The sequence below is a fragment of the Hypanus sabinus genome, chromosome 5, assembly GCF_030144855.1.
Source record: "Hypanus sabinus isolate sHypSab1 chromosome 5, sHypSab1.hap1, whole genome shotgun sequence".
Lineage (NCBI taxonomy): Eukaryota > Metazoa > Chordata > Chondrichthyes > Myliobatiformes > Dasyatidae > Hypanus > Hypanus sabinus.
The window spans coordinates 13,451,609-13,477,992 of NC_082710.1; the positions used below are offsets into that span (position 1 = coordinate 13,451,609).

The window sequence follows — 26,384 nt, forward strand, 5'->3', positions numbered from 1 at the left end:
GATATGTGCCTCAGTCCCCTCTTGTCGTTTTGTTCTCTGCATTTTTTTACACGATTAAAAAAAAGTCAAAAACAATATTGAAGAGAGCACAGGTACAAGTGATTCTGCAGATACTGGAAATCCAGAGCAACACACACAAAACGCTGGATGAATTCAGCAGGTCAGGCAGCATCTAAGGAAGGGAATAAACAGTCTCTCCCCTTTCAACTTTCTGCTTCTTTATCTCTACAGTTCTTTCATGCTTATCCCCTCCCCCCTTTATCTTCCCTCTGATTGGTTTTCCACCTGGTACCTCTAGGCCCTACCCCCTCCCCTACCTCTATTACTGGGCTTCGGCCCTCTCATCCCCCCCCCCCCCCATTCCTGATGAAGGGTCTCGGCCCGAAACGTTGGCTACTCTTTTCTCACGGATGCTGCCTGACCTGCTGAGTTCTTCCAGCCTTGTGTACGTATACCTTATATACCGGCTGGGTAGCCTCCAACCTGAGGGCATGAACATTGACTTCTCTAACTTCCTTCATGCCCCTCCTCCCCTTCTTACCCCTTCTTACCCCATCCCTGATATATTTAGTTTTCTCCCCCCTCCTTTTATCCCTCTCTCGGAACCAATTCTCTGTAATGGCCACATCATAGTTCAATGCACTGATCCATGGTCTAAATTCATTACCTTTATCTATAATGCTCCTAGCATTAAAATACACACACACTTCAAACTATCTATCCCATTGTATCTATTACTTTCTTCCTGCCTGTTTTTACCAGCCCTGTCATCTACTGTCCTCTCCATCCCTCCACTTTCTGACCTGGTCCTTTGCTTCCTCCCTGCTAAACTAGTTTCTGTATTTGTGTAGCATCTATTTTTACTAATATAAAAATTAATGATGAAACAGACACTGAACTTGCACTCACAGATACAAAATCTACAATGTCAGGTCAGCAGAAAGTATGATTGTCTGCAGACTACCATCACTGCAAGACTTGTCTGTGTCCAGGAGAAAGAAATGGGCAGGAAAAATCATTACAGATTTTTCTCCCTGCAAACTGCTTTTTTCCAAATCTCCTTCCTGGAAAGCTCTATAGGGTTATTAAAACAAAAACTCCACATTATGTTAAAAGTTTCTTCTCTCCAGCTAGTTAATCTGACAATATTTCAAGGCATCATGGTAGCAGAGCAGTTAGTGCAACCCTTTTATAGTTCAGGACATCTGAGTTTTGAGTTCATTTCTGATGTCTTCTGTAAGGAGTCCATACAGTCCTGTGGAACTTGTGTGTTTCCTCTGTGTGTTCCAGTTTCCTTCCTCAGTCCAAAGACGTACCATTTGGTAGGTGAATTGGTCATTGTAAATGCTCCTGTGATTTGACCAGGGTTGCTCGGTGGTGCAGTTCAAAGAGCCAGAAGGATCAATTCCATCCTGTATATCAATGTTAGCAAACCCCCCCTCCCCCCCCCCACCAACCACCTCTGGCTATTATCTCCCCCCATCACGACTCTGCACTGTAAACACTCCAAAACACTTTTATAATGCTGTTTACATTGTAAATACACACTGGTATTTATGCACATTTTATTCCATATCGGTACTTTAAACTCTGGCTTTATTTTTATATAATTTGAATGTTTTTTTTTGTTGTGTATCATGCCCTGACCAACACACCACAGCAAATTCCTCATACATGTTAATGTCTCTGGCGAGCAAAGTTGATCCTTGAATAATCAAACACCAGTGCCACCCTTTACCCAGCAAAAGGCAAGTATTTATTTTATATGTAAGGATCAATTGTCTGTACAATTTCATGCTGTGATTTGTACAATTCAACTTACATTTAATGTACAGTTCAAAGTATAGTACAATCTATCAAGACATGCACTTAAATATTTTTAAGCCTGGTATTTAATCTTACTGTACGGTGCACTGACTAAAATATTGTACAGGGGCAGTAAATTACCAGAACTCAGTGACTTCTTAGAGTCTAACAACTAACTTGTATTCATTCATTAACAAAATCATTCTAACAGGTTAAAGGTCATGCTCATAGTAACATCCCTTTAGAAAAGAAACGAGGAAGATTTTCTTTAGCTAGAGGGTGCTGAATCTGTGGAATTTATTGCAACTGATGGCTATGGGGTCAAGTCATTTAAAGCAGAGATTGATAAGTTCTTGGTTATTCAGGGTGTGAAAGGTTACGGGGAGAAGGCAGGAGAATGGGAGTGAGAAGGATTATAATCAGCAATGATGGAATAACAGAGCAGACTCAATGAGCCGAATGGCCAAAGTCTTGCACTCTAATGGTACATGCTGAAAAAAATTCAGCAGTTTGAATTTCCATCACAAAATATCAAAAAATGATGATATTTGCAGTTTTCACTGTAGACAAGAGGCTGTTGAGGTGAAATGAATTTCGGTCAACAGATCTTCACCAACACCATCCCTTTCTATCACAGACCATTTTGAAACTTACAACGTTTATTCGCAGATCATCAAAAATATGTTAATTTGAACAGCTTTCACGATGTCGATATCTAATGTTTGACTTTAGCTTGCTGTACAACAGCATGGAAGCATACCAATTACTCAACATTTACTGTTAAAACACCACCAATTACAGACAGCTTGGAAGGATTTCACTTTCTAAAGAGTTGGGGTTTGAAGGATTTCCGCAGTTCTTGGAATATTTTCTCTTGATCATGCAATGAAGTAATCTTTTATGTATTTCATAATGCATTTTAAGAAGTCCCACAACACATTCCAAAGAGAATCGTGAAAAATATGTTTCTAACAAATAAATATTTTACCTTGAGTTTACGTAAGTACTGACTACAAAAGTGGAGACTGACACAGCATAACACTGACCAATCACAGGAACATTGGTTTCATTTTGGCTTTTTAGATAAAAGTGACACTCTAACAATTTAATTTCTGCCAGTTTACTGGAGGCAACAGAAAGAATAAATGTGTTTAGTTAGAAAAGCTTTGTGATTTTCAACAGATTCGATTTCACAGTGTAACTTAAAGAAAAGGTGATTCTTTTATGAGTGTCGATCGGATAGAACCTGTATGAATAAAAGTCACGATATTTCCGAAAGAGTTGGAAGCTAATAAACTTGCTTCCGTACTTGAGTTTGCAAAGAAACCATTCAGTCTAAACCTTTAAAAAGGAACAGCTTTATGAAATAAATAATATTAAATTCATTGTTTCTCATTTGTGCCAATATCTGTATTTTTATATTGTACAATATTCTATCAATAAATAATTCTGCAAAACATTTTATATGAGATGTTTAAAATATACTGTAAATCTCTCTTTTCATATTTTCACTTCACAATTTTCTTATTTTCCTGAGACCTTGTGGGGCAAGAGAGAGCTTTGTCTCAACATGCGTATTATCTTAAGATAGCTACCAGAACTGTTGGTACTTGTGGAGACCCATTCCCCAAACAACTCTTCTGAGCCCCTACACACATGCATGCACATGCAGTCCTCTCTATCCCACCCAACTCTCATCCGTCCTTCCCTTCTGACAATAGTTTGACTTCTGTGTCATGATTAGATGAGAACCCACCAGATCTGAAGGTAAATTCACCTCGGCAATTACCAGTTTTAATAAAAGGGAGGCACAACAGTGTAGTGGTTAGCATTAACACTATTACAGTACCAGCAACGTGGTTTCAATTCCGTCACTGTCTGCAAGGAGTTTGTATGTTGTCCCTGTGAATTATGGTGATACAGCTTAACAAGGTGAAACATTCTCTGTTAATGCTACATATGAAACTAACTAGCTTCAGCAGGGAAGATGTAATTAACTGCTGCATTAAAGGCATCCCTGTAATTGTATTTCCAATGACAATTTTGAAGTCAGAACACTATCAGTCAATTCTCATTGAATTAAGTCACTCTATAAATCATCTTCAGAGATGGGCTTCTTTCAAAGCCAGTCTTCAGAAAAGTTTGCTTCATTCAGGACCAGTTACCAAAAAATCATTTTGAGAGAAAAAAAACACACGAATAAATTTCAAGTAATAATGATAATTCTAGGAAGATGTTTTAAAATATTATTATAAGTCAATAAGCGATTATTCACTTTGACCTTTTCATTGATGTTGGCAGCCTTAATTCCACATTACTGGAAAACTTAAAGGGCATTGGATAGAGAAAGGACAAGAAAGCAGTGCAACACAGTGCTTCACACAACTCAGACAAGATATTGTTAAATATTAAAACCGTTCAATATTCCACATAGCAAGTTAATACAGAACATTCCAGAGTACAAAGCAGAGGCCTGGTAAAGATTGGACAGGTTGTGATATCCCATGCTGCTATTTTGGCATTACCTGTAATTTTTAGGGATGGTCGCAAGTGTATGAGCAAGCTGTGATGTTATAGGAACCAGATATTTCTTAAGCTCGTGTCGTTAGAATCATGTGGTTCCTTGGCGTGGATATCTGAATCCTTTCAACTCGAGTCTGAAGAGCTTATTTCCTTAAGCCCCTAAGAACTGCTGTGCTATTTCTCCATGCTTTGCTTTGTGACGCTGATAATGGATTCTTCCAGAAAGTTGATTAGAAATGAATTTTGCTGAGAGGGTTTGAACCTCCTTCAATTTTCATGACTCATAGATTGACAGGTAACACAATACCCCTGCACCACACAAATCTGATAAATCCCAAAACCAATTAGGCTGCTTACTACCACAATAGCTCCTAGAGAGAAACTAACTCACTTCACATTGATTGTCCAAGCTCCGTTTGTCTCAATGCCCAGGATCAGTTCTACACACTGTGATGTGACTTCTGCGCTTTTTAAAAATTTTAAATGTTAACTTTCATTGAACTTTATTCCTTTTCCCATTCTGCACCAGCGTTCTGAATACCATTCTCCCCAAGCAGTGCTTCACCACCTTCCAGTATGCGGTAGCAAACCATCTTCTCACGACTTCCCACCTTTTCCTTCGGCAGTCTCCTCACGTTTCCCCTGCGGAGGTCAGTCACATTCCAGGACATGTCACGTACACACTGGATTGTTACACTAAGCTGCTACACCTCACTGCAGCCACAAAAATGCCAACTCTCATGCAGGGAGCCTGGGTTCAATTTTTAAGGAGAGCTCATACAGTGTATCTTCATCCATTATAATCGTTTTGTCAAGTAAATACTGAAGGACCTACAACAAGGACATAAATGTCAAAGATAATTATAAAAATCAATTAGAACAGAGAACACTAAAGCACAGTACAGGCCCATCACACTGACCTCTTAACCTATTCCAAGTTCAAGTTTATTGCCACATATATAGCAAACCGTTTCTCTGGGGCCAGGGTGCAAAACACAATATACAGTCACACTTAGTACACAGTTAAACACAGCACATACTGTCACATGCAACACATACAGTCACACACTGTACATACAGCCACACATAGTACACACAGTCACACAGTCATACACAGTACAGTCACACACAGTACATAGTTACACACAGCACATACTGTCACATGCAACACATACAGTCACACACTGTACATACAGCCACACATAGTACACACAGTCACACAGTCATACACAGTACAGTCACACACAGTACATAGTTACACACAGCACATACTGTCACATGCAACACATACAGTCACACACAGTACATACAGTCACAAAGCAGCTACAAAGAAAGCACGACATCGGGTATATTTCATTAGGAGCTTGAGGAGATTTGCTTTGTCAAAGACACTGCAAATTTCTACAGAAATAGCATGGAGAACATTCTGTCTGTCTGGTACACGGTGGGTGGGGTCTACTGGATCAAAGTAAGCTGCAGAGAGTTGTAAACTCAGTCAGCTCTATCAAGAGCACTGGCCTCTGTAGTATCCAGGACATCGTTAAGGAGCGGTGCCTCAAAAAAGGTGGTGTCCATCATTGAGGGCCCCCATCACCCAGGACACGCCCTCTCCTCATTGCTACCACCAGGAAGGGGGTACAGGAGCCTGAAGGCACATTCTCAGCAAAACAGGAACAGCTTCTTCTTGTCTGCTATCTGATTACTGAATGGACATTGAACCTATGAACACAACCTCGCTACTCTTTTTATTTGTATTCTTGTACTCCTTAATTCATCTATTTTATTTATATATATAAAATTCACAGCTTTTTCCTATTATTTTGTATCACATTGTAGCACTACCACAAAGACAACCAACTTCACAACATATGCTGGTGATAATAAACCGTTTGTAATTCTGATTCTGGTGACCATTCACTTTATCATGTTTCTCACACACACACTACACACACACTCACTACACACACACACTACACACACTCACACTATGCACACTCACACTACATACACACTCACACTACACACACACTCACACTACACACACACTCACACACACACTCACTCACACTACACACACACTACACACACACACTCACACACACTCACACTACACACACACACTCACACTACACACACACTCACACTATACACTACACACACACTCACACTACACACACACACACACTCACACACACACACTCACACACACACACTACACACACACACATTCACACACACACTCACACTACACACACACTACACACACACACACTCACACACACACTACACACACACACTACACACACACACTCACACACACACACACACTCACACACACACACACACACAGTATACATAAGGTTCTTGCATTATGTGTGTGTCCAGGAGCCTTGGGTCCCACGCCACCAGGATTAGAAACAGTTATTACCCTCCAACCATCAGGATCCTGAACCAGTGTGAGTAACCTCACTCACCACAACACTGGGCACAACCCATGGGCTCGCTTTCAAAGACTCTACAACTCGTGTTCTCAATTCTTTCCTTTTTTACTTTTTTCCTTTCTTTCTTCTTGTTATTATTTGTTTCTTTTTGTATTTACACAGTTTGTCTTCTTCCGCAAATTGGTTGTTTGTCCATCTCTGTCGTGTGTAGTTTTTCATTGATTCTATGGTGTTTCTCTGTATGTAAGATCATAAGATATTGGAGCAGAATTAGGCCATTTGGCCCATCGAGTCTGCTCTGCCATTTCATCATGGCCGATCCAAGTATGTATATGACATCATATACGACCTTGACATTCATTTTCTTGCCAGTATTCACAGTAGATACTGTGATTGTCATATGAGGAGTGTTTGGTGGTTCTGTGCTTGTACTCACTGGAATTCAGAAGAATTGGGGCGGGGGGTGATCTCATTGAAAACTATCAAATTTTGCAAGGCCTAGACAGAGTGGTGAACGATCAACACACACAAAATGCCGGTGGAACACAGCAGGCCAGGCAGCAACTATAGGAAGAAGTATAGTCGATGTTTTGGGCCGAGACCCTTCGTCAGGACTAACTTTGTCAACACTGACTGTTTTTTAAATGACAAAGTCATCTTAGTTTTATATTACAGCATTGTCTAAAACTGACAATTTAAGTCTGTTTCCTGTCTGTCTAACTCAAAGGTATCTAAAATATAATTTACACAGTTGCATCCAAACCAAGGTGCTGCCAGGACTTGAGTTTAGGGAAAGGTTGAATAGGCTATGGCTTTATCCCCTAGACTATATGAAAACAAACGGAGATTTGATAGAGGTTTTCTAAGGTGCATAGATAGGGTAAATGCTAGCAGCCACAAAGATTACAAATAGAGGTCATGGGTTAAGAGTGAAAGGTGAAATGAAGGGAAACTTCTTCACGCAGAGGGTGGTGTGAGTGTGGAACGAGCTGCCACTGGGTGTGGGTTCAATTTCAACACTGAAGAGAAGGTTGGTTAGATACATAGATGGGAGATGTATGGAGGGCCATGGTGCTGATGCAGTTCAGTGAGACTAGGTGGATTATTAGTTCCATATGGACCGAATGGACCATTGGGCCTGTTTCTGTGCTGTCGTGTTCTATGACTCTAGGAATTGTGAAGGGTGGCTCTGGATGTAATATAAAAAGCACGAAAGATTCTGGGAATAGGAAATAGGGCCAGCTTTAGGGGGATCTTTAGGGAGATGAAGCAGATGTACTCATCAAAGCGATCAGCCCAACTCCTATCCCCATCCCTGTTCCAGCATGTTGGTTCATGGCCTCCTCTTTGGCCACAATGAGGCCACTTTCAGGGTGGAGGAACAACCCCTCATATTCTGTTTAGCCTCTATGAATATTGATTTCTCCTTCTGTACTTGCTTTCCCTACCTTTCCTCTTCTGTTCCCACCCTGGCCTCTTACCTCTTCTCCATACCTGCCTATCATCTCCCGCTGGTGCCACACCCTTCCCTTTCTCCCATGGCCCACTCTCCTCTCCTACCACATTCCTCCTTCACCAGCCCTTTAGCTTTCCCACCCACCTGCCTTCACCTATCACCTTCCAGCAAACCTCTAGTTATTGCCCAAGCTTCCTTCCCCTCCCTCCAGCTTTTTAATCTCCATTCCTTTCCCAGTCCTGGAAAAGGGCCTCTGCTGAAGACGTTGACAGTGTTTATTCACTGTCCGACGTGCTGACTTCCTTCAGCATTTTGTATGTATTGCAATGGATACGATATGCAGAGCCCAACCCAATATCTTGTTCACGCTTGCCTCTGTCCCTCCTAGAATCCTAGTGAATCCAACTGCTTTTAAAATTGGAAATGTAAATAAGTATGTGACATTGCACTCAGAGTTACCTTTGGTTGGTGATCTATTCTGTATGGGGTTTGTTGGAACTGTCGTATCTCCCTAATAATGTGCGATATCTAGATGAAGGAAAAGCCATTAGTTGCAAAAACAGAAGAAATACATAAGACTTCAAACCACTATTTGGCAATAAGGTTTTAACAGAGAGTATTTACTTCTTTCTCTATTTTTACAAAATTAACATTCAAGAGTTGTAAAATACCTATGAATCACAGAAATGGCTGTTTTATTAGGTCCATCTGTACACTCACTTGTTAATGAAAATATCTAATCAGCTAATCGTGTGGCAGCAACTCAACACGTAAAAGCATGCAAACACGGTCAGTTGTTGTTCAGACCAACCGGCAGAATGGGGGAAGTATTGTGACCTATGTAATTTTGACTGTGAAATGATTGTTGGTGCCAGATGGGGAGGTTTGAGTATCTCAGAAACTTCTGATCTCCTGGCATTTTCATGCACAACAGTCTCTAGAGTTTACAGAAAATGAGAAGGTTAATAAAACAAAAACATCCAGACAGCAGCAGTTCTGTGGGTGAAGATGCCTTGTTAATGAGAGAAGTCGGAGGAGAACGGTCAGAGTGGTTCAAGCTGACAGGAAGGTGACAGTAACTCAAGTAAACACGTGATAAAACAGTGGTGTGCAGAAGGTCATGTCCAAATATACAACACGTCAAACCTTGAAGTAGACAGGCTACAGCAGCAGAAGATCGCAAACATACAATACCTCCTATACCTAATAAAGTGGTGACTGAGTGTAGAACAGAACTGCGTTTTGTTTTCTGCACCTTTCAGCTCAACTCACCATTCTCATTTTGGAAAAGTTTACAAGACCTTCATCAGTAAAATTCGGTGTGCCCTCTTCTATAAAGGCAAGGTCAGTCAAATACATGCCAAGGTATGGAACACAAGGTGGATTACAACTGCAAAAGATAACATTGGAAGGTCACTATTAATTTATAGTTTGTACCTGGGCTGATTGTTTGAGAGTTATTTTATACTTCAAGTTAATATTCAGATTTTAAAAAAGCTAAGAAACGACTCATGACTATTCATTGAACATTAGTTCCTTCACAGCTGAGTATTGTGTTACTCTGCTGAAAATCAGGACCTCCAGGGTAGTAATCTCTGGATTGTGCCACATCCTATGTGAGGGTAAGAATAGGATGATTTGGCAGATAAATACGTGGCCGAAGAATTGATGCAGGGTACAGGGTTTCTCATCGCTTGATTTTGGGATCTCTTCTGCGGAAGGTATAACCTGTACAAAAGGGATGGTTACCCCTGAACTTGAGCGGGACCAATATCCTTTCCTTTAGCAAATCAGCCCACAAGGATATTAGTCCCCCTTGAGGGGGGGAGGGGTGCTTAAACTAGGTCGGCATGGAGGATGGGAACCTGTGTGATAGGTCAGAGTATGCAGCAATTGGTGTTAAGGTACATGAAATGTGTAGAGAGACTGTGAGGAGGGATGAGCGGTGGATAGGGCATAATTGGAGTCAGCTGGATGGATTGAAATGTCTATTTTAATGCAAGGACAGGAATTATCCCTCAAACATCAGGCTCTTGAACTAGAGGGGATGCCTTCACTCACCCAAAAAATGAACTGCTCCCACAACCTACGGACTCACTTTCAAGGACTCTTCGTTTCATGTTCTTGATATTTATTTATTATTATCATTATTAATATTGTTTCTTTCTTTTTATATTTGCACAGTTTGTTGTCTTTTGCAATCTAGTTGTCTGCCTTGTTAGGATTTATTGACAATGCCCGAAAGAAAATGAATCTCAGGGTTGAATATGGTGACGTTTGTACTTTGAATTTTGAAGAAGTGTCAGGAGCAAGGGAGATGAAGTTGATAGAGTTGTGTTAGTTGATAAGAAGCATTGATAGAGTGAGCAGTCAGCGCCTTTTACTAGGGTGGCTGATATGAGAGGGTAACATTGGCATAAGGTATTGGGGGGGAATGTCAAAGACAGTTTTCTTTTCACAGAGAGTGGTGGGTGCGTGGAATGCATCAACGGGGTGGCGGTAGATTAGAGACTCTTAGAGAAGCACACGGATGAAAAATACTGAAGGGCTATGTGGAAGGGATTGATCTTGGAGTAGCTTAGAAAGCTGGCACCTCATTGTGGGCTGAAGGGCCTGAACTGTTCCGTGTTCTGCTCCTCGGTGAAAATGTGAAGGGTTCTGGAGAGATTTACTAAAAAGATCATGAGAACGAGGGAGTTTAGTAGCGTGATTTGACAGAAGAAGTTGGAGGTTTTTCTCCCGAGAACAGAAGATGGTAGAGGAGATCTGATGGCAGCATTAAAAATCATGAAGGGTGTAGACAGGGGGAAAATGTCCCTATCAGCAAGAGCGTCAAGAACCAAGGCCTCTGCAAAACAACCAAAGTTGTTGCATGAGGAAAATTTTCTTTAATGCAGTGACTGGTTGGGTTCTGGGTGGGCAGTGGAGGTAGATTCCATTGGAACATTCTAAAGAGAGGGGAATGCTGTCTGAAAGGATAGGATTACACTTGGCTGAAGTGTGACAAAGTGCAAGGCCAAGACCAAGAGCTGGATTACAGGATTAGGGCATCATGGGGTCATGATCTTCCACGTCACAATGCTTCCATTCTGTCTTATGAGATAACTTATACGACTCTGTGGTCCTGTGGAACCCCCTCCCCCCCCCCCACCCCCTACCATTTGCTTGGAATGATACTGCAATATAGACATCCATCAATAGGAATTTCATATAGGATCATATTACCATGTCGGAAAACTTCAAAATGGTTCACACAACCAAATTACTATTGACAAGAACAAAAATATAACACTTTATACTGTAACATTGTTGGGACTAGTGTAGATAATCACTTGCGTTAATTACATTATGTTTAATTAACAAAAACTTGGACTGGGAGTGTTATTGACCACAATGAAATAGAGAAAAGAAATTTCAATATTAAACATAAACCATTTATTATACTGGTGGAGGGATGTCAGAGCAGGACTAACTTTTTCAGTGTTTCCCGGAGGTTTTTAAATCTTCCTTCTGATGAGACTGTTTTCTGAAGCTTCTCCATTTGTGCTTTGGTCTAAAACAAGTGAACACAACAATTACCTTACAGTTTACAAAGTTATCAATGATCCAGTTCCTGAGTGACAGGAAACATAGCACATAGTCTTCAGATTTGATTTACTGTGGTTAATGTCTACAGTGGATGGGAAAGAGATGGGTACAACAGGCTATCGGGGAGGTAAATGACATGTTGCCCTTCGATGCTAGAGAGATTGAACTTAAGATCAGGGAGGCTGTACTACAACTATACAGGTTCCTGCTGAGGCCACACCTGGAGCACTTCATGGAGTTCTGGTCTCCTTACTTGAGGAAAGATATACTGGCTTTGAAGGTAGTGCAGAGGAGGTTCACCAGGTTGATTCCAGAGATGAGGGGGGGAGGTTAGCCCAGGAGGAGGGATTAAGTCACCTGGGACTAGACTCATTGGAATTCAGAAGAATGTGAGGGGAACTTATAGAAACATATAAAATTATGAAAGAGATGGATAAAATCAAGGCAGGAATATTGTTTCTACTGGTAAGTGAGACTAGAACTAGAGGACATTGCCTCAAGATTTGGGGGGAATAGATTTAGGATGGAGATGAGGAGAAACTGATTTTCCCAGGGAATGGTGGATTTGTGGATTTTTTTCTGCCCAGGGAAGCAGCAGAGGCTAACTTATTAAATATATTTAAGACAATGTTAGATAGATTTTTGCACAGCAGGGTGTTTAAGTGTTATGGGGAAAAGGCAGGTAGGTGGAGCTGATTCCACATCCAGATCAGCCGTGGATCTTATTGAACAGTAGAGCAGGCTCAAAGCTGCAGATGACCTATCCTGCTCTTAGTTCTTATCTTCTTATATTCTTATGAATCAGTGGGCAGTTGTCAGTAAGGGAAGAATCTCACAGAATGCTCATTTTCCTTGGCCCAAGGCCAATTCTGCCATGGACAGTCCCAGGCTCAGCTGTGAAATGTGGAGGGTGGGGCAGGGGGCTAGCAACCCCATCCCGTAAAAACCCAGTGCTTCAGAAACACCAACAGAAGCTCCAAAGGACACATCCCTGGGAAAGGAATCATACATCAGAAGATGGGCTACACCTGGAGACAATTTGTAAAACAGGCCAGGACAGAAGACTCTGGTGAGCTAAAGTTGGCAGCTTATGATGGGCTCCAGTAAGTACGTTAGCCCAGGGCCAACATACTATTGTAACCGTTAACTTGGTTTAGAAGCCAGCACGGTTGGGGATAAATTCACAGTAAATTTTCTCTGGTTTGCTCAGTAATGCATTTGGCATTTCTGTAGCCTTAAGTCAGGATATTTTTCAACATAACTACTTAAATTTTCACATGTTTTTCTCCAATTTATTTAAGGAAGTACCAGGATCCCATAAACAGTTCAAAGTCATAAACACAAGAGATTCTGCAGATGCTGGAAACCCAGAGCAACACACAAATGCTGGAGGAACTAAAGGAACTAACGTAAGATACCCTAAAGGTTAACCTCCAGGTTGAGTCGGTGGTGAAGAAGGTGAATGCAATGTTGGCATTCATTTCTAGAGGAATAGAATAAAAAAGCAGGGATGTGATGTTGAGGCTCTATAAGGCACTCGTGAGACCACACTTGGAGTACTGTGTGCAGTTTTGGGCTCCTTATTTTAGAAAGGATATACTGACGTTGGAGAGGGTTCAGAGAAGATTCACGAGAATGATTCCAGGAATGAAAGGGTTACCATATGAGGAATATCTGGCAGCTCCTGGACTGTATTCCCTGGAGTTCAGGAGAATGAGAGGGGATCTTATAGAAACATTCTGAATGCTAAAAGGCCTGAACAGATTAGATATGTTAAATCTAAGTTGACATAGATTTAACTATGTTAAATAGTTAACATAGTTATTTCCCATGGTAGGGGATTCTAGGATAAGAGGGCACGACTTCAGGGTTGAAGGATGTCCTTTTACGACTGAGGTGCAGAGAAATTACTTTAGTCAGAGGGTGGTAAATCTGTGGAATTTGTTGCCACAAGTGACTGTGGAGGCCAAGTCATTGGGTGTATTTCAGGCAGAGATAGATAGGTTCTTGATCAGCCAGGGCATCACAGGGTATGGGGAGAAGGCAGGGGAGCAGAGATGACTGCAAGAATTGGATCAGCCGTGATTGAATGGCAGAGCAGACTCGATGGGCTGAATGGCCTAGTTCTGCTCCTATATCTTATGGTCTAACTCAACAGGTCAGGCAGTATCCATACACAAAAATACAACTGCAGATGCTGTGGATCAAAGAATACGTACACAATGCTGGAAGAACTCAGCAGGTCAGACAGCATCCGTGAGAAAAGAGTAGCCAACGTTTCGGGCCGAGACCCTTCATCAGGAATGGGGGCAGTATCCATGGAGGGAAGAAGCAGTTGACATTTCAGGCCGAGGTCCTTCATCCCTCAGCCCATAAGATGCTGAGTATTTCTACCATTTAGTTGCCCTGGATTTCCATAATGCCTTGTTCTCATTGTTACCATCAGGAAGGAGCCTCAGGAGCCTGAAGGCACACACTCAACAATTCAGGAACGGCTTCTTCCCTTCTGCCATCCGATTTCTGAATGGACATTGAACCCATGAACACTACCTCACTACTTTACTATTTCTATATTTGCACTACTAATTTAATATATGTACACTTACTGTAATTCACATTTTTTCTAGTATTATGCATTGCATTGTACTGCTGGTGCAAGGACAACAAGTTTCAAGACATATGCCAGTGATATTAAACCTGAAGGTGATTCTGATCTGCAGGATGGCTTGTGTTCACTTTCTGTGGCAGCAGAGTGCCGTGGTATTCAAACAGAAATCAGCAGACCCTTGAAGAGAAAATCCCTCAGGGACCCATTCCAAATCCCTACCAGATCAAGTTCCTTTGCCAGCAACGTGACGTGTAAAATCGACCCTGAGCTATGAGTGATGTTCTCAGTGTGAATTCTGTCTGAGTCTAATCACTGGATAAATATCACATCAAACAGACACAGTGAACTGTTCTGTTCTTACAAGTCACGGCCATTAGTCAATTGCTTATGGTGAGTTTTCTGAGGTGAAGGTTAATAGAGGGATTATTACTATATTATTTTCATGTGGTTCATTAAGGTTGCTATAGTTGGTGGGGGGGGTAGTTGTTTTGGGCAGATGGGGCTTGTCAGCTGTGGTTGGCAGCTCGTCTAGGAGAAGGAAAACTCTGATCCCAAACCTCCGCTGCCTTGTCCCTCCCACTCATGGGGAACGCTTCGGGTGTAGACCTTGAGGACAAATCCGAAAACAGAGCACCTAAGGCAGTCCAACATTGAGTTCAAAGCTGACAGGCAATGCCTGTGATGAAGCTGGTGCCAAACTGTAATGGTCTCTGCTGTTCTTTGGGATTGGTAAGTTGTGTGGAGGAAGGGAGCCTGCTGTACAGGCAATAGCTGGTTCTCCATACTGTACTGCCCGGGGTTGTGTATCACGTAGACACCTAGGACACAATATCCATGGTTGACCCTGACCAACAGAGGCCCATATGAGTTTCTCATGAAATGTATTTATTAAGAAGCAAATTTTCTTCATTTGCTCTCAAATTAAAAATGGCAAAATATTTAGATATAAATTACCTTTGTTCATGAGAGGTGTATTTGGCCACCATGGACAAAAGACATCCATAAAAGGCAGGATCTCTTGGCGCCTACCTACTTCAATTCAATTTCCAATTCTGACATATCAGTCCACTACTTTCATGATGAGATCAAACTCAGGTTGGAGGAGCAACACCTCATATTCCATCTGGGTAGCCTCCAACCCATTAGCATGAACATCGATCTTTTTAACTTCCAGTAATTACTCCCTCCTTACCCCGCTTCTCTCTTTTTCATCATTCTGGTTTCCCGCTCATCGGTTCTTTTCTCCTCCAATTATCTACCTCTGGTATCCTTCTTCCTTTCCTTTCTTCTATGGTCCACAGTCCTCTCCTATCAGAATCCTTCTTCTTCAACCCTTTACTTCTTCCACCTATCACTTCCCAGTTTCTCACTTCATTCCTCCTCCCCCACCCACCTAACTTCCCCCTCACCTGGCTTCACCTATCACCTTCCCCTTCCCCCACCTTCTTACTCTGGCTTCTGCCCCTTCCTTTCCAGTCCTGAATAGATCTTGCCTGACTCGCTGAGTTCCCTCAGCATCGTGTGTGTGTTACTGTGGACTACACCTGTGTGATGGAGGCTTGTTACCTGTTTGGAGACCTTGGCCCAGGTTTTCTTCAGTCGGTAGATTGCGCTTCGGTTCAGGGCTGACGTGATCTCTAGGACGCCGTTGTAGTTGTGCATACATCGACAAACATCCCCCACTGCTATCCATTTCTCAATCGAAACCGTGCGTGAACTTACATCAGCGTGCATCATGATTTGAGAAGCAACAAGGTTACTCATCTGTAAGGGAAGTGACAGAGACAGTGAGACGGGAACGACTGGGAGCAGGAAATAACTACAATGCCTGTAACTAAATGATGGGTATTGATCTGGCAATTTGCCCTGGATAATATCTAACGTATGATTACAGTCTTTAAGTAATTCCCTTGCATTTAACATCAGAGTTGTTGCTCTTTGCATTTCGTTTGCTGCCCTGTGTCTGAATAATTTAGGAGATTGGTCAATCAGTGAATCACTCCAAAGTCCTGATGAAGTGTTTGTTAGGACATACTCTGGACTTATGGTATATAGAAAATACTGATTTTAACAGCAGTTAGTCTTCAGACCTGAACATGGATTATAGATTGAATTTAAACTGCAGCTCTGAACAACAGCCTTCCTGGAGCTTGATTGCAAACAAAGACACACTCTATTTGATCACACACACCTGCGTACGCATGAATGCGGCCCAGAGCCAGTGAGAATTTACATTTGTTTTGGGTGTCTGGAGTGTGGGTGTGAAGACAGAGGTGTTAGAAAATTATATGTAACTCAAAGGGAGCATTGTAGATACATTGTAACTATAGAATTGGCCTGCTGTTACCTTTGATCTTCAGCATATAAAAATGGCCTTCAAGGGGACCACAACCTTGTTGTGGTTTGGAGACTTCCCCGCCTCGATGAGCTGGAGAGCTATGTTGGCTGGAGTCGGGGCTTTATGCTTTGGCTCTTTGTAGGGTCGCTCATGCCAAGCAGGTCAAAAGATAGCGGATAGACTAAGAGCGTCCACCGGTCCTCCGGGTTTGGGGGTTCAGCTCAGGGCGAACAACCCTGACTTGTCAAGCAAGATTGCTATGGAAACAGCAATGAAGAACCCTTCTACATCTGAGTGTGATGGTATTCCTGAGTCTCCAGACTGGATTTGCATAACTGACAATCGTGAAAACTGTAAGAAAGCTACTGACATGAGGAAGCCCTGTACGCTGCTAGAGATGGAGGACCTTCGTTGCCATCCTAAATGTTAGCAGCATAACAGGCAGTAAGAGAAGAGAGATATACAAATAACATGTAATATTGGGCCAGGTGGGCCTCCTCTTCCAAGACTGTCTCAAATGTGATGCCTGTATACTCAAATGCTGATTAAAACAATTTTATTTCCACTAGCTTTCGTGTCTCTCTGATGACTTTGTTCACAGTAATAACAGGATCTCAGCCCAAACTGCCTGCATTCATTCCTCTACATGGGGTCGGAAGGTGTTGAATCATTCTGGATAGAGCTAAGGAACTGTAGGGGAAAAAAAGACCCTGATGGGAATTGCTGAGGTCCTCCACCAATTTTGGAAATCCATTCTCTGCATTTCATATTAGCTAGGATATCTTGAAGGAGTGATGCCTCAAAAAGGCAATGTCCATCATTAAGGACTCCCAATACCCAGGTCATGCTACCATCAGGCAGGAGGTATATGAGCCTGAAGGCACACACTCAATGATTCAGGAACAGCTTCCTCCTCCCTGCAGCTGATTTCTGAATGGATATTGACCCCATGGACACTGCCTTGATACTTTTTTAAAATTACTATTTTCTGCACTACTTACTTAATTTAGCTATACACACAAAGTAAGTATATACTTTCTGTAATTCAGCTTTTCTTCTCTATTTCTATTCATTGCAACAAATCTCACAACATACGCTGGCGGTATTAAATCTGTTTCTGGTTCCTGAGTTTGAGATATTTAGATAGGCACATAAATGTAAGGAAAATAGAAGGATACGGACATTGTGGAGGCGTAAGAGATTAGTTTAGATAACTATTTGATTATTAATTTATTTAGTCTGGTACACCGGAGTGCCTATTGCTGTGCTGTACTATGTCCTATGATCTATGCTTTTCCTCCAGCATTTTGCGTCTGTTGCTCTGGGTGGGAAAGAGTTTGAAAAAGAGTTGGCTATTGAAAGCTGCGAATATCAGTGTGAAGGAAAGGAATGAGAGAAGGACTCAACTCAACCTACAGACTTAACTCGTGTTCCCAATTTTACATAATCTATTTGCACAATTTGTCTTGCACATTGGTTGTTCTTCGGTCTTTGTTTATGTATAGCTTTTAATAAATTCTATTTAAAATTGATTTCTTTATTTCCCTGCAAATTCCTGTGGAAAATGAATCTAAGGGTAGTGTATGGTAACATATTGTATACATACTTTGATCATAAATTTTATTTTGACTTTAAGAGCAGATTGCAGATTGGAAAAAATCAGGAAAGAACACTTTAATCAGTAACAGAGCAAGTACAGTAGGAAAATAAAACCTGAAAGTAGATTGAAGGAGGCGTTTAAATGTAAGAAGCCAAATACCAGGATGTGTAGAGTGTAGAGGTTTTGCTGGCTCCTGGCAGTGCAGAAGCTACTCTCTCCTTGGTGTAATGAGAGAGTGTATAAAAGAGCCATCAGCGACTCTCCAGATAACTATGGATCAAGGGGTGTGACCCGTGGACCAGTGCTACTGGGACACAAGCCAGAGCCCAATCAACCCAGGCTGGGTCGCCTGGGCGAAAAGGCCTGATGTTGAAAGACTCAAAATATCTGATGACCCCAGGTTACATCACTAATTATGTACCCCAGAACATCCTAAGATGCACCTCAGCTTCAGCAGGTCAACTTGTAGAATTTTCACACGCAGCAAAGTATATACTAATTTTATAAATATTTTGCAGTAAATTAAACTAAAATCAGAGATGATTGCATGACATTAGAGTAAAAACGAAAGTAACATTAAAAAGTGCTGGGACTTTCAGGCAAAGGAAGGGCCCCCCAAGATTCCTCAAAAGGAGGGCCCATCAAGTTAACAACTTCCCTGTTAGCCTGGAAATGCCACACCTGGTGGCCTTTCTTCCTTTGCTCAACAGCAGCTCCTGAACTGCAGTGTGTGTTGAAGTCCTGAAGAGGGCAGACTCTTGCTGCAATTCCATCCACTTGCTGAATTTATGCCAACCCACACCTAGCTCAGGATAATAATCCCTATAATCAAAATCAATGTAGAACACCACAGCACAGTACAGGCTGTTTGGCCCACGATGCTGTGCCAACCTTTTAACTAAGATCAATCTAACCCTTCCCTCCACTTTCTTTAATCCACGCGCCCACCTAAGACTCTGTCAAATGTCCCGAATATATCTGTTTCTACCACCACCCTTGGAAGGGCATTCCACACACCCACTACTCTGAGTGTAATAAACCTGCCTCTGACATCCTCCCCACCCCCTACACTTTCTCCAATCCAATTCCAAACGAAGTTAAGCAATTTATCATTCCTGCTATTTGAAAGCAACTGGGAATAAATTAGGGTTATGCAAGATTATTAAAACAACACATATATTCTCTTGCAGTAATACTTTATACAGCTCTCTGAGGAACTACCACTTACTTTGCAGAAAATACGTTGAAATTATGTTGCCAAAATTACCAAATAAAAAATATCTCTAAGCAAAAACAAATGCTGTTGATAGGTTTAAGAAAAAAGTCATCATTCATGGAGACAAATTTTATTGAGGCCAAAAATGAACACTACTTCACCATTTTTGGTTTTTTTTTTGCATTTTTACTGTGGTTTTTTTTTGCATTTTTACTGTAGTTTTTTATGTATTGCACTGTACTGCTGCCGCAAAACACATTACAGCATATGTCAGTGATCTTAAACCTGATTCGGATCCTGTTTCATGTATTACAGTTGCGGTGCTTTCTCAATTTAAAAACCGAACACTAGAAAGAAAAACAAAAATGAACTGTAAAAAAAAAGTCATGAAAGATATCATAAAAGTCTGCGGGACTTTGAATCTGACAAGAAGTTGGGTTGAAAATGTCACGATGTCGAGGCCGAAGGCAAGGGATGTTCAGTTCACTGTTCTGCGATGTTTACTGTTCGGTTTTCACTGTTCGGTTCTGCACCGAACTGAGACCGTGACCTCCTGAATCAGCTGCAGTGATGCCTGTCTGTGGACTCACTTTAGTAAGCTTCAGTTCTGAATGCTATTTGCTTACTTCTTGATTGTCTTTTTTAATCACACTTTTTCTTGGCTCTTACATTAATTGCTTATATGATTTGTTGTTATTCTCCACATTGGGAGTTTGACGGTCTTCTGTTGGGTTATTTTGGGTTGCTTTGTTTTGTGGCTGCCTGTAAGGAGACGAATCGCAAGATTGTATAGCGGATACACACGTTGAAGTTTTGCATTTGTCCCCCCACTTTAGCATCAATAATTAGATTCTGGTACTGTTAACAGCTTTAAGGATCTAGTTACTCACATCATTAAAATGCTGGCTGGTCTTCATGATGTACGGCGTTCGTTCAGTTTTATCAACCTTCATCCATCCCTGACCAAGGAACTCTCTGAAAGGAAGTTTACACATCACTGAGAGCACAAATTGAACTCTGGATTTTGCAGTTCTCTGTATTCAAATACAAACAGTGTTTGTAACTTTAGCCTGACCAATTCAAGATTCAAGATTGTTTAATGTCATTTCCTGTACACAACTGCATGGATCTGGATCCAGCACAAAAAAAAACACAATAGTAATAACAAAACACAAATACGTAAGATGACTTACATACACAGATTGATTGGATGTTCATAAAGTGACACTCAGCTGTACATAAGGTGACTGATGGGAAATAATTAAGTAGTGGTGGAGTTAGAGAGCAGAGGTGTTGATCAGTCTTACTGCTTGGGGAAAGTTTTTGAGTCTGGTGGTCCTGGTGTGAATGCTACGTAGTCTGATGGGAATGGGACAAACAGTCCCTGAACAGGGTGTGTAGGATCCTTCATGATGTTACTTCCCCTTTTCTGCCACTTTTATGTATCTACAGTATTGTCCTGAAGGCGAGAAGGCTGGTGCTGTTTATGCATTGAGCAGTCTCGTCTACCTTCCTGTCTGCTGCAGTGCAGTGTCTGTACCGAGCTGTGATGCAGCTCGTTACGAGGCTCTCTGCTACACGTCTGTAGAATGCCATGGGTATGGATTTACAGTGTTCCCTGCTTTAGTCTGACCATTTCACAGATACGTGAATCTCATGCAGAGGCATCTTTGTGAATGTACAAATATTCTATAAAGTTGTTACAGACGTTTAGCTATCAAATGATAAATAACAATAATCACACCAACTTTAACAAGCAATTTATCTAAAAGCAAACTAAGACAGGTTTCTATGAAAACAGCCACAGCAAATGCTGAACAGACAATGAAGTGCATCTCAGTGAGAAACAGATACAAAAGGCATACATTCATTACATTATTTCAAATCTAATCTGATAAGAATTTGCCCATAAAAAAGATGAATAGGAAAGATTTTCTCTATGGTCAGTGGCCCATAGTTCTACAGTATGTAAAGGTGTTAAATATTTAACAGGACCAGAGAATCCTACTTTGACTGAATTAATCTCTTTTGGGCAGAAAGACTCAAATAGTATTCTTGCTGTTGCCTTAAGAAATAAAGTTTGCACATTGAGACATAGACTGATACAACTATCAAAACCTTTCTCAAGATAAATTAAACTCACTCGTATGGGATGCTTCTGAAAACAATGTGATCAAGGAGGGTCAACTGTTCGGCCATTTCCATCACTGACAGACTCTCGAAGGACTCCATCCTTGGCCCATCTGTCTGTAAAGAATTACATAATTGGCCTCATTAGCAGGACATAGAAGACAAGGCGCCATTAGGATTAAATTATAAAATTGCAGGTTTTGCTCAGATGGAATCCTTACTACAAATTGTACAAACCATAGTAGTAAATTTATTGGGTTATAAATGAACAACAATAAACCTCTGGAAGTTTTGGTTTTATGATAATGCAACAAGTAACTGCAATAGTGGAAAAAACTAATCTTTTCTCAGTTTCCTCCTACTGAGAAGACCACCTCATTATTTTACTTCTAATAAATAATGCTATGCCTCTTGGGAAATGAGGTTTTCACAGAAGCAACATGCAAAGCAGTGTATACTTTCTTGTGACGGTTTGTTCTTATATTTTTGTTAGAAAACATAGAACGTGAAAAATGGAGACACCTTCTTCTCTCTTATTAGGGAGAGAGAGAATCTGTGGTAAGCCGTATGCCAGATGAAATGCAAAGTCTTTGGGGTAACTACAAGTCTGTGTCTTTGCCCGCACTGAGTGCCCGGTGGTGGTACCGATGCTTGCTTTTTTTTTGCTGGTGTGGGGAGGGGAGAGTTTTGCTCGCTGCAGCTTACGCGCAGGAGGGAGGGGAGCTTGGGGGGTACTCTGGGGTTCTTACGTTTATCTGTCGTTCATTCTTTGGGGCACTTCCCTGTTTTCTTGGAGATTTGCGAAGGAAAAGCATTTGAGGATGTATATTGTATACGTTTCTCTGACATTAAATTGGACCTTGAACCTTTGGTCCACCAAGTTGTGCCTACACTTTAACCTTCCTCAAGATCAATGTAATTTATGAACTTAATCTGCCACTTCTCAGCCCAGATCTTCATCCTCCTAATGTCCTGTTGTAACCTACAACAATCTTCTACAGGTTCCAAACACCACCAAACTTGCAATATTAAACAAAAGTGATTATTTAGTAGATGGTTGCCTCTCTGACTAGAGGTCTGTGACTAATGGTGTGCCACAGGGGTCAGTGCTGGGTCCTTTGTCGTTTATCATCTGTGTTAGTGATTGAGTTGATAATGTGACAAACTGGATCAGCAAATTTGCGATGACACCAAGGTTGAGACATAAAGGACAGCAAGGAAGAAGATTGAAGCTTGCAATGGGATCTGGAGCAGCTAGAAAAATGGGCTGAAAAATGGCAGCTGGAATTAAATGCAGACAAGTGTGAGGTGTTGCACTTTGGGAGGACAAATTGGGATAGGACTTTATCTCTTTATGATGTCAGATGTAGGTATTTTACACCGAGAAAGGTGGGTTTGTGGAACACCTTGCCAGGGCTAGTGGCAGATGCAGATACATCAGGGGCACATGGATGGTAGAAAAATGGAGGGCTATGTAGGAAGGAAGTGTCAGATGGATCTTAGAGTAGGTTAAAAGGTCAGCACAACATTTTGAGCTGAAGGACCTGTACTGTTCTTTAATGTTCTATGTTGTAAAATTTGCCATGGACAAATTTCCAAGCCTGGCTGTGAAAGGAGGAGGGTTGGGCATGGAGCTAGCAACCCCATTCTGTAAAATCCCAGAGCTGCAAAGACACCAACAGACGCTCCAAAGACCTCATCCCTGGGAAGAGGAAGGATCTGGAGAATCTACACCTGGGAACAGCTTGGAAGTCTAGCCCAGGATAGAGGGCTCTGCCGAGCTGCAGTTACGGTCTATGCCCCAGTCGGGGTGATGGGCTTTAGATTTGTAAAATAACTTCAAAAAGCAGAGTTAATAGGAAAGGCATGGTTAAACTGCAGTTTGTATGTAAAAGGAGATGTTAATGGTAGAGGTTATCGGTGAACGGAATTCAGAGATTACTGAAATGAGTTCTGTGTTAGAGTTGGCACACTCACCATCTGTAGTAATGCTTCCATCTGCAGCTGAACATCCAGTTCATCCTGTGAGAGGGCACTGACAGAGAGTTCAATGAAGATTAGAAGGCTGCACACCACAGATATTGATGACAGAATCAATGCATTGTCGTTAGGACATGATTCATTACCTTGATTATTAGACAGTTTCCATCAGGCAGGAAGTACAGGAGCCTTAGGTCCCACACCATCAGATTCAGGGACAGTTATGACCCTTCAACCATCAGGCTCCTGAACCAGAGTGGATAACAACACTGAACTGATTCCGTAACCTACAGGCTCACTTTCAAGGACTCTGCTCCTCATGTTATATTATCTATCTATCTATCTATTTATTTGTTTATTTATTTATTTATTATTGTTATTATTATTTTTGTATTTGCACAGATTATAACAGAACAGCACAGCACAGGAACTGGGCCTTTGGTTCACAATGTTGTGCCAAACTATTTAAATTAGTAGCCAAATGGCCAGCTAAACTAATCACTTCTGCCTACACAATGCCCAAATCCTTCCATTTTCCTCACATTCATGTGCCTATCTGAACACCTCTTCACAACACGTGCAAAATCCTGGAGGAACTCAGCAGGCCAGGCAGCATCTATGGAGACAAAAACAGTTGATATTTCTGCCCAGAACTTTGCACTTTTTTCCGTAGATGCTGCCTGGCATGCTGTGTTCCTCCAGCAATTTGTGTGTGTTGCTTGGATTTCCAGCATCTGCAGATTTTCTTTTCTATGTAAACATATCTTGAGTTTGTCCTCTTTTGCACATTGGTTCTTTGTCAGTCTTTGTGTAGTGTCTCATTAATTCTATTGTATTTTTCTTTGTTCTACAATGAATCCCTGCTATTTATCGGTGGAATGCTGTGGGGTGTGAAACAGGTGGCAGAGACGGAGGGCCAGGGACAGGGGCTGACACAGATGCAGACACACCCAGCCCTGAGACACCCGCAAAGTCATTTGATGCCAAACAATTGGTTTATCAATCATCACAGAATGTCTTCACATGCTACCCACTCCCTCCCCTCTCCCTTTTCCCTTTCCCAACCTTGATTCCCCTCTCCCTGCCCCCTTCCCACTCTCAGTCCACAATAGAGACCCATATCAGAATCAGGTTTATCATCACTCACATATGTCATGAAATCTGTTGTTTGCAACAATAGCAGCAGCAGTTCAGTGCAATACAGAAAATTATTACAATACTGTGCAAAACTCTTGGCTAAACTCTTAAAATTTACAAACCTAAACAATAAGCAATGAAGTTTTTAATGCTTAATTTAATTTGTCGCATGTACATTGAAATATCGGAGCACACAGTGAAATGCCTTCTTTGCTTCAATGACCAACACAGTCTGAGGATGTGCTGGGGGCAGCCAGCCAGTGTAGCCACAGTTCCAATGCCGACAGAGTATACAGTCGGCCCTCCTTATCCATGGGTTCCGCGTGCGCGGATTCAACCAACCGCAGATTGTGAAAACCTGGTTCTCTCTCCAGCATTCGTTGTTTGAGCATTGTTCGCCTCGCGTCTCGTGTACAGACCTTTTTCTTGTCATTATTCTCTAAACAATACAGTCTAACAACTATTTACATAGCATTTACATTGTATTAGATATTATAAGTAATCTAGAGATGATTTAAAGTATACGGGAGGATGTGCGTGGGTTACATGCAAATACTACACCATATTATATAAGGGACTTGAGCATCAGCAGTTGTTAGTATCAGTGGGGGTCCAAGAACCAATCCCCCGCAGAACAGGAGGGCTGACTGTACAAATGACTTACTAACCCTAACCTGTACGTCTTTGGGACGTGGGAAGAAAATGGAGCAACCAGAAGAAATCTTTGCAGTCGCGGGGAAAATGTACAAACTCCTTACAGACAGCACTGACTGGCATTGTAATAGCATAACACTAACTGCTATGCTACCGTACCAACTATACTGTGTGTACTTTGATATGACAATGATAAGGAAGCTTGTGAATCGATCTGCGTCTATTTGCTTCTCCAGTATACTGAGTCATACTGTTTAGACCTCGCACTGGGTGAAGTATGCACATGGTGATCGATTGATATATATCGATATATATTGTGAAGTATACACATGATGATTGATTGGTCAATTTAACATGAGAAGTTTAGTGACTTTAGATCTTCATGACAATGAACGTGGCCACACTAGTGGATGGAGCAGAAGACAATGCAAATGACACACTTGCCCTTGTCAGTCGGGGTGTTTAGTTTAATAGTTGGGAAGTTATCTTGCAGCTGTGTAAGCCTTGGCCATATTTAGAGCAGTGTCCTGGTTACAACACTATAGAGAGGATGTGAAGGTTTTGGAAAGGATGCAAAAGAGGTTCACCAGGACATTCAGCAAGTCAGGCGGCATCTATGGAAGACAGTAAATAGTGGGCATATCAGGTCAAGACTCTTCTTCAGTTTTGATGGAGGGTTTTGACCCAAAATTTCATCTGTTTATTCCCCTCCATAATGCTGGCTGACCTGCTGAGTTCCTTTAGCATTTAGGATGTGTTGTTCAAGATTTACCAGAAATTGCTTGTGTTCAAATTGAAACCAAAGGCCGATCAGAGGTCTGGATCGAAGGTCAAAGTTCAGTTGGAGGTCTGGATTGAAGGTGAAGGTTGATCAAGGATCCGAATGGAAGCCTCAAAGCCGATTGGA

At 41.6% G+C, this 26,384-nt stretch overlaps 1 protein-coding gene across 2 annotated transcripts in view; it reads right to left on the minus strand.

The window, feature by feature from the left end:
• Positions 1 to 1,523: 1,523 nt before the first annotated feature.
• LOC132393932 (ras-specific guanine nucleotide-releasing factor 2-like) overlaps positions 1,524 to 26,384 on the minus strand; it is a 141,750-nt gene continuing 116,889 nt past the window's right edge. For both annotated transcript variants that reach the window (XM_059969395.1, XM_059969396.1), the window contains 8 exons: positions 23,684 to 23,741; positions 21,720 to 21,823; positions 20,467 to 20,551; positions 15,989 to 16,186; positions 11,700 to 11,779; positions 9,499 to 9,616; positions 8,686 to 8,754; positions 1,524 to 5,160 (listed from right to left, as the gene is read on the minus strand). In XM_059969395.1, coding sequence (XP_059825378.1) covers positions 5,068 to 5,160; positions 8,686 to 8,754; positions 9,499 to 9,616; positions 11,700 to 11,779; positions 15,989 to 16,186; positions 20,467 to 20,551; positions 21,720 to 21,823; positions 23,684 to 23,741 — 805 coding nt within the window. In that variant the 3' untranslated portion in view covers positions 1,524 to 5,067. The remainder of the gene's footprint in view (positions 5,161 to 8,685; positions 8,755 to 9,498; positions 9,617 to 11,699; positions 11,780 to 15,988; positions 16,187 to 20,466; positions 20,552 to 21,719; positions 21,824 to 23,683; positions 23,742 to 26,384) is intronic.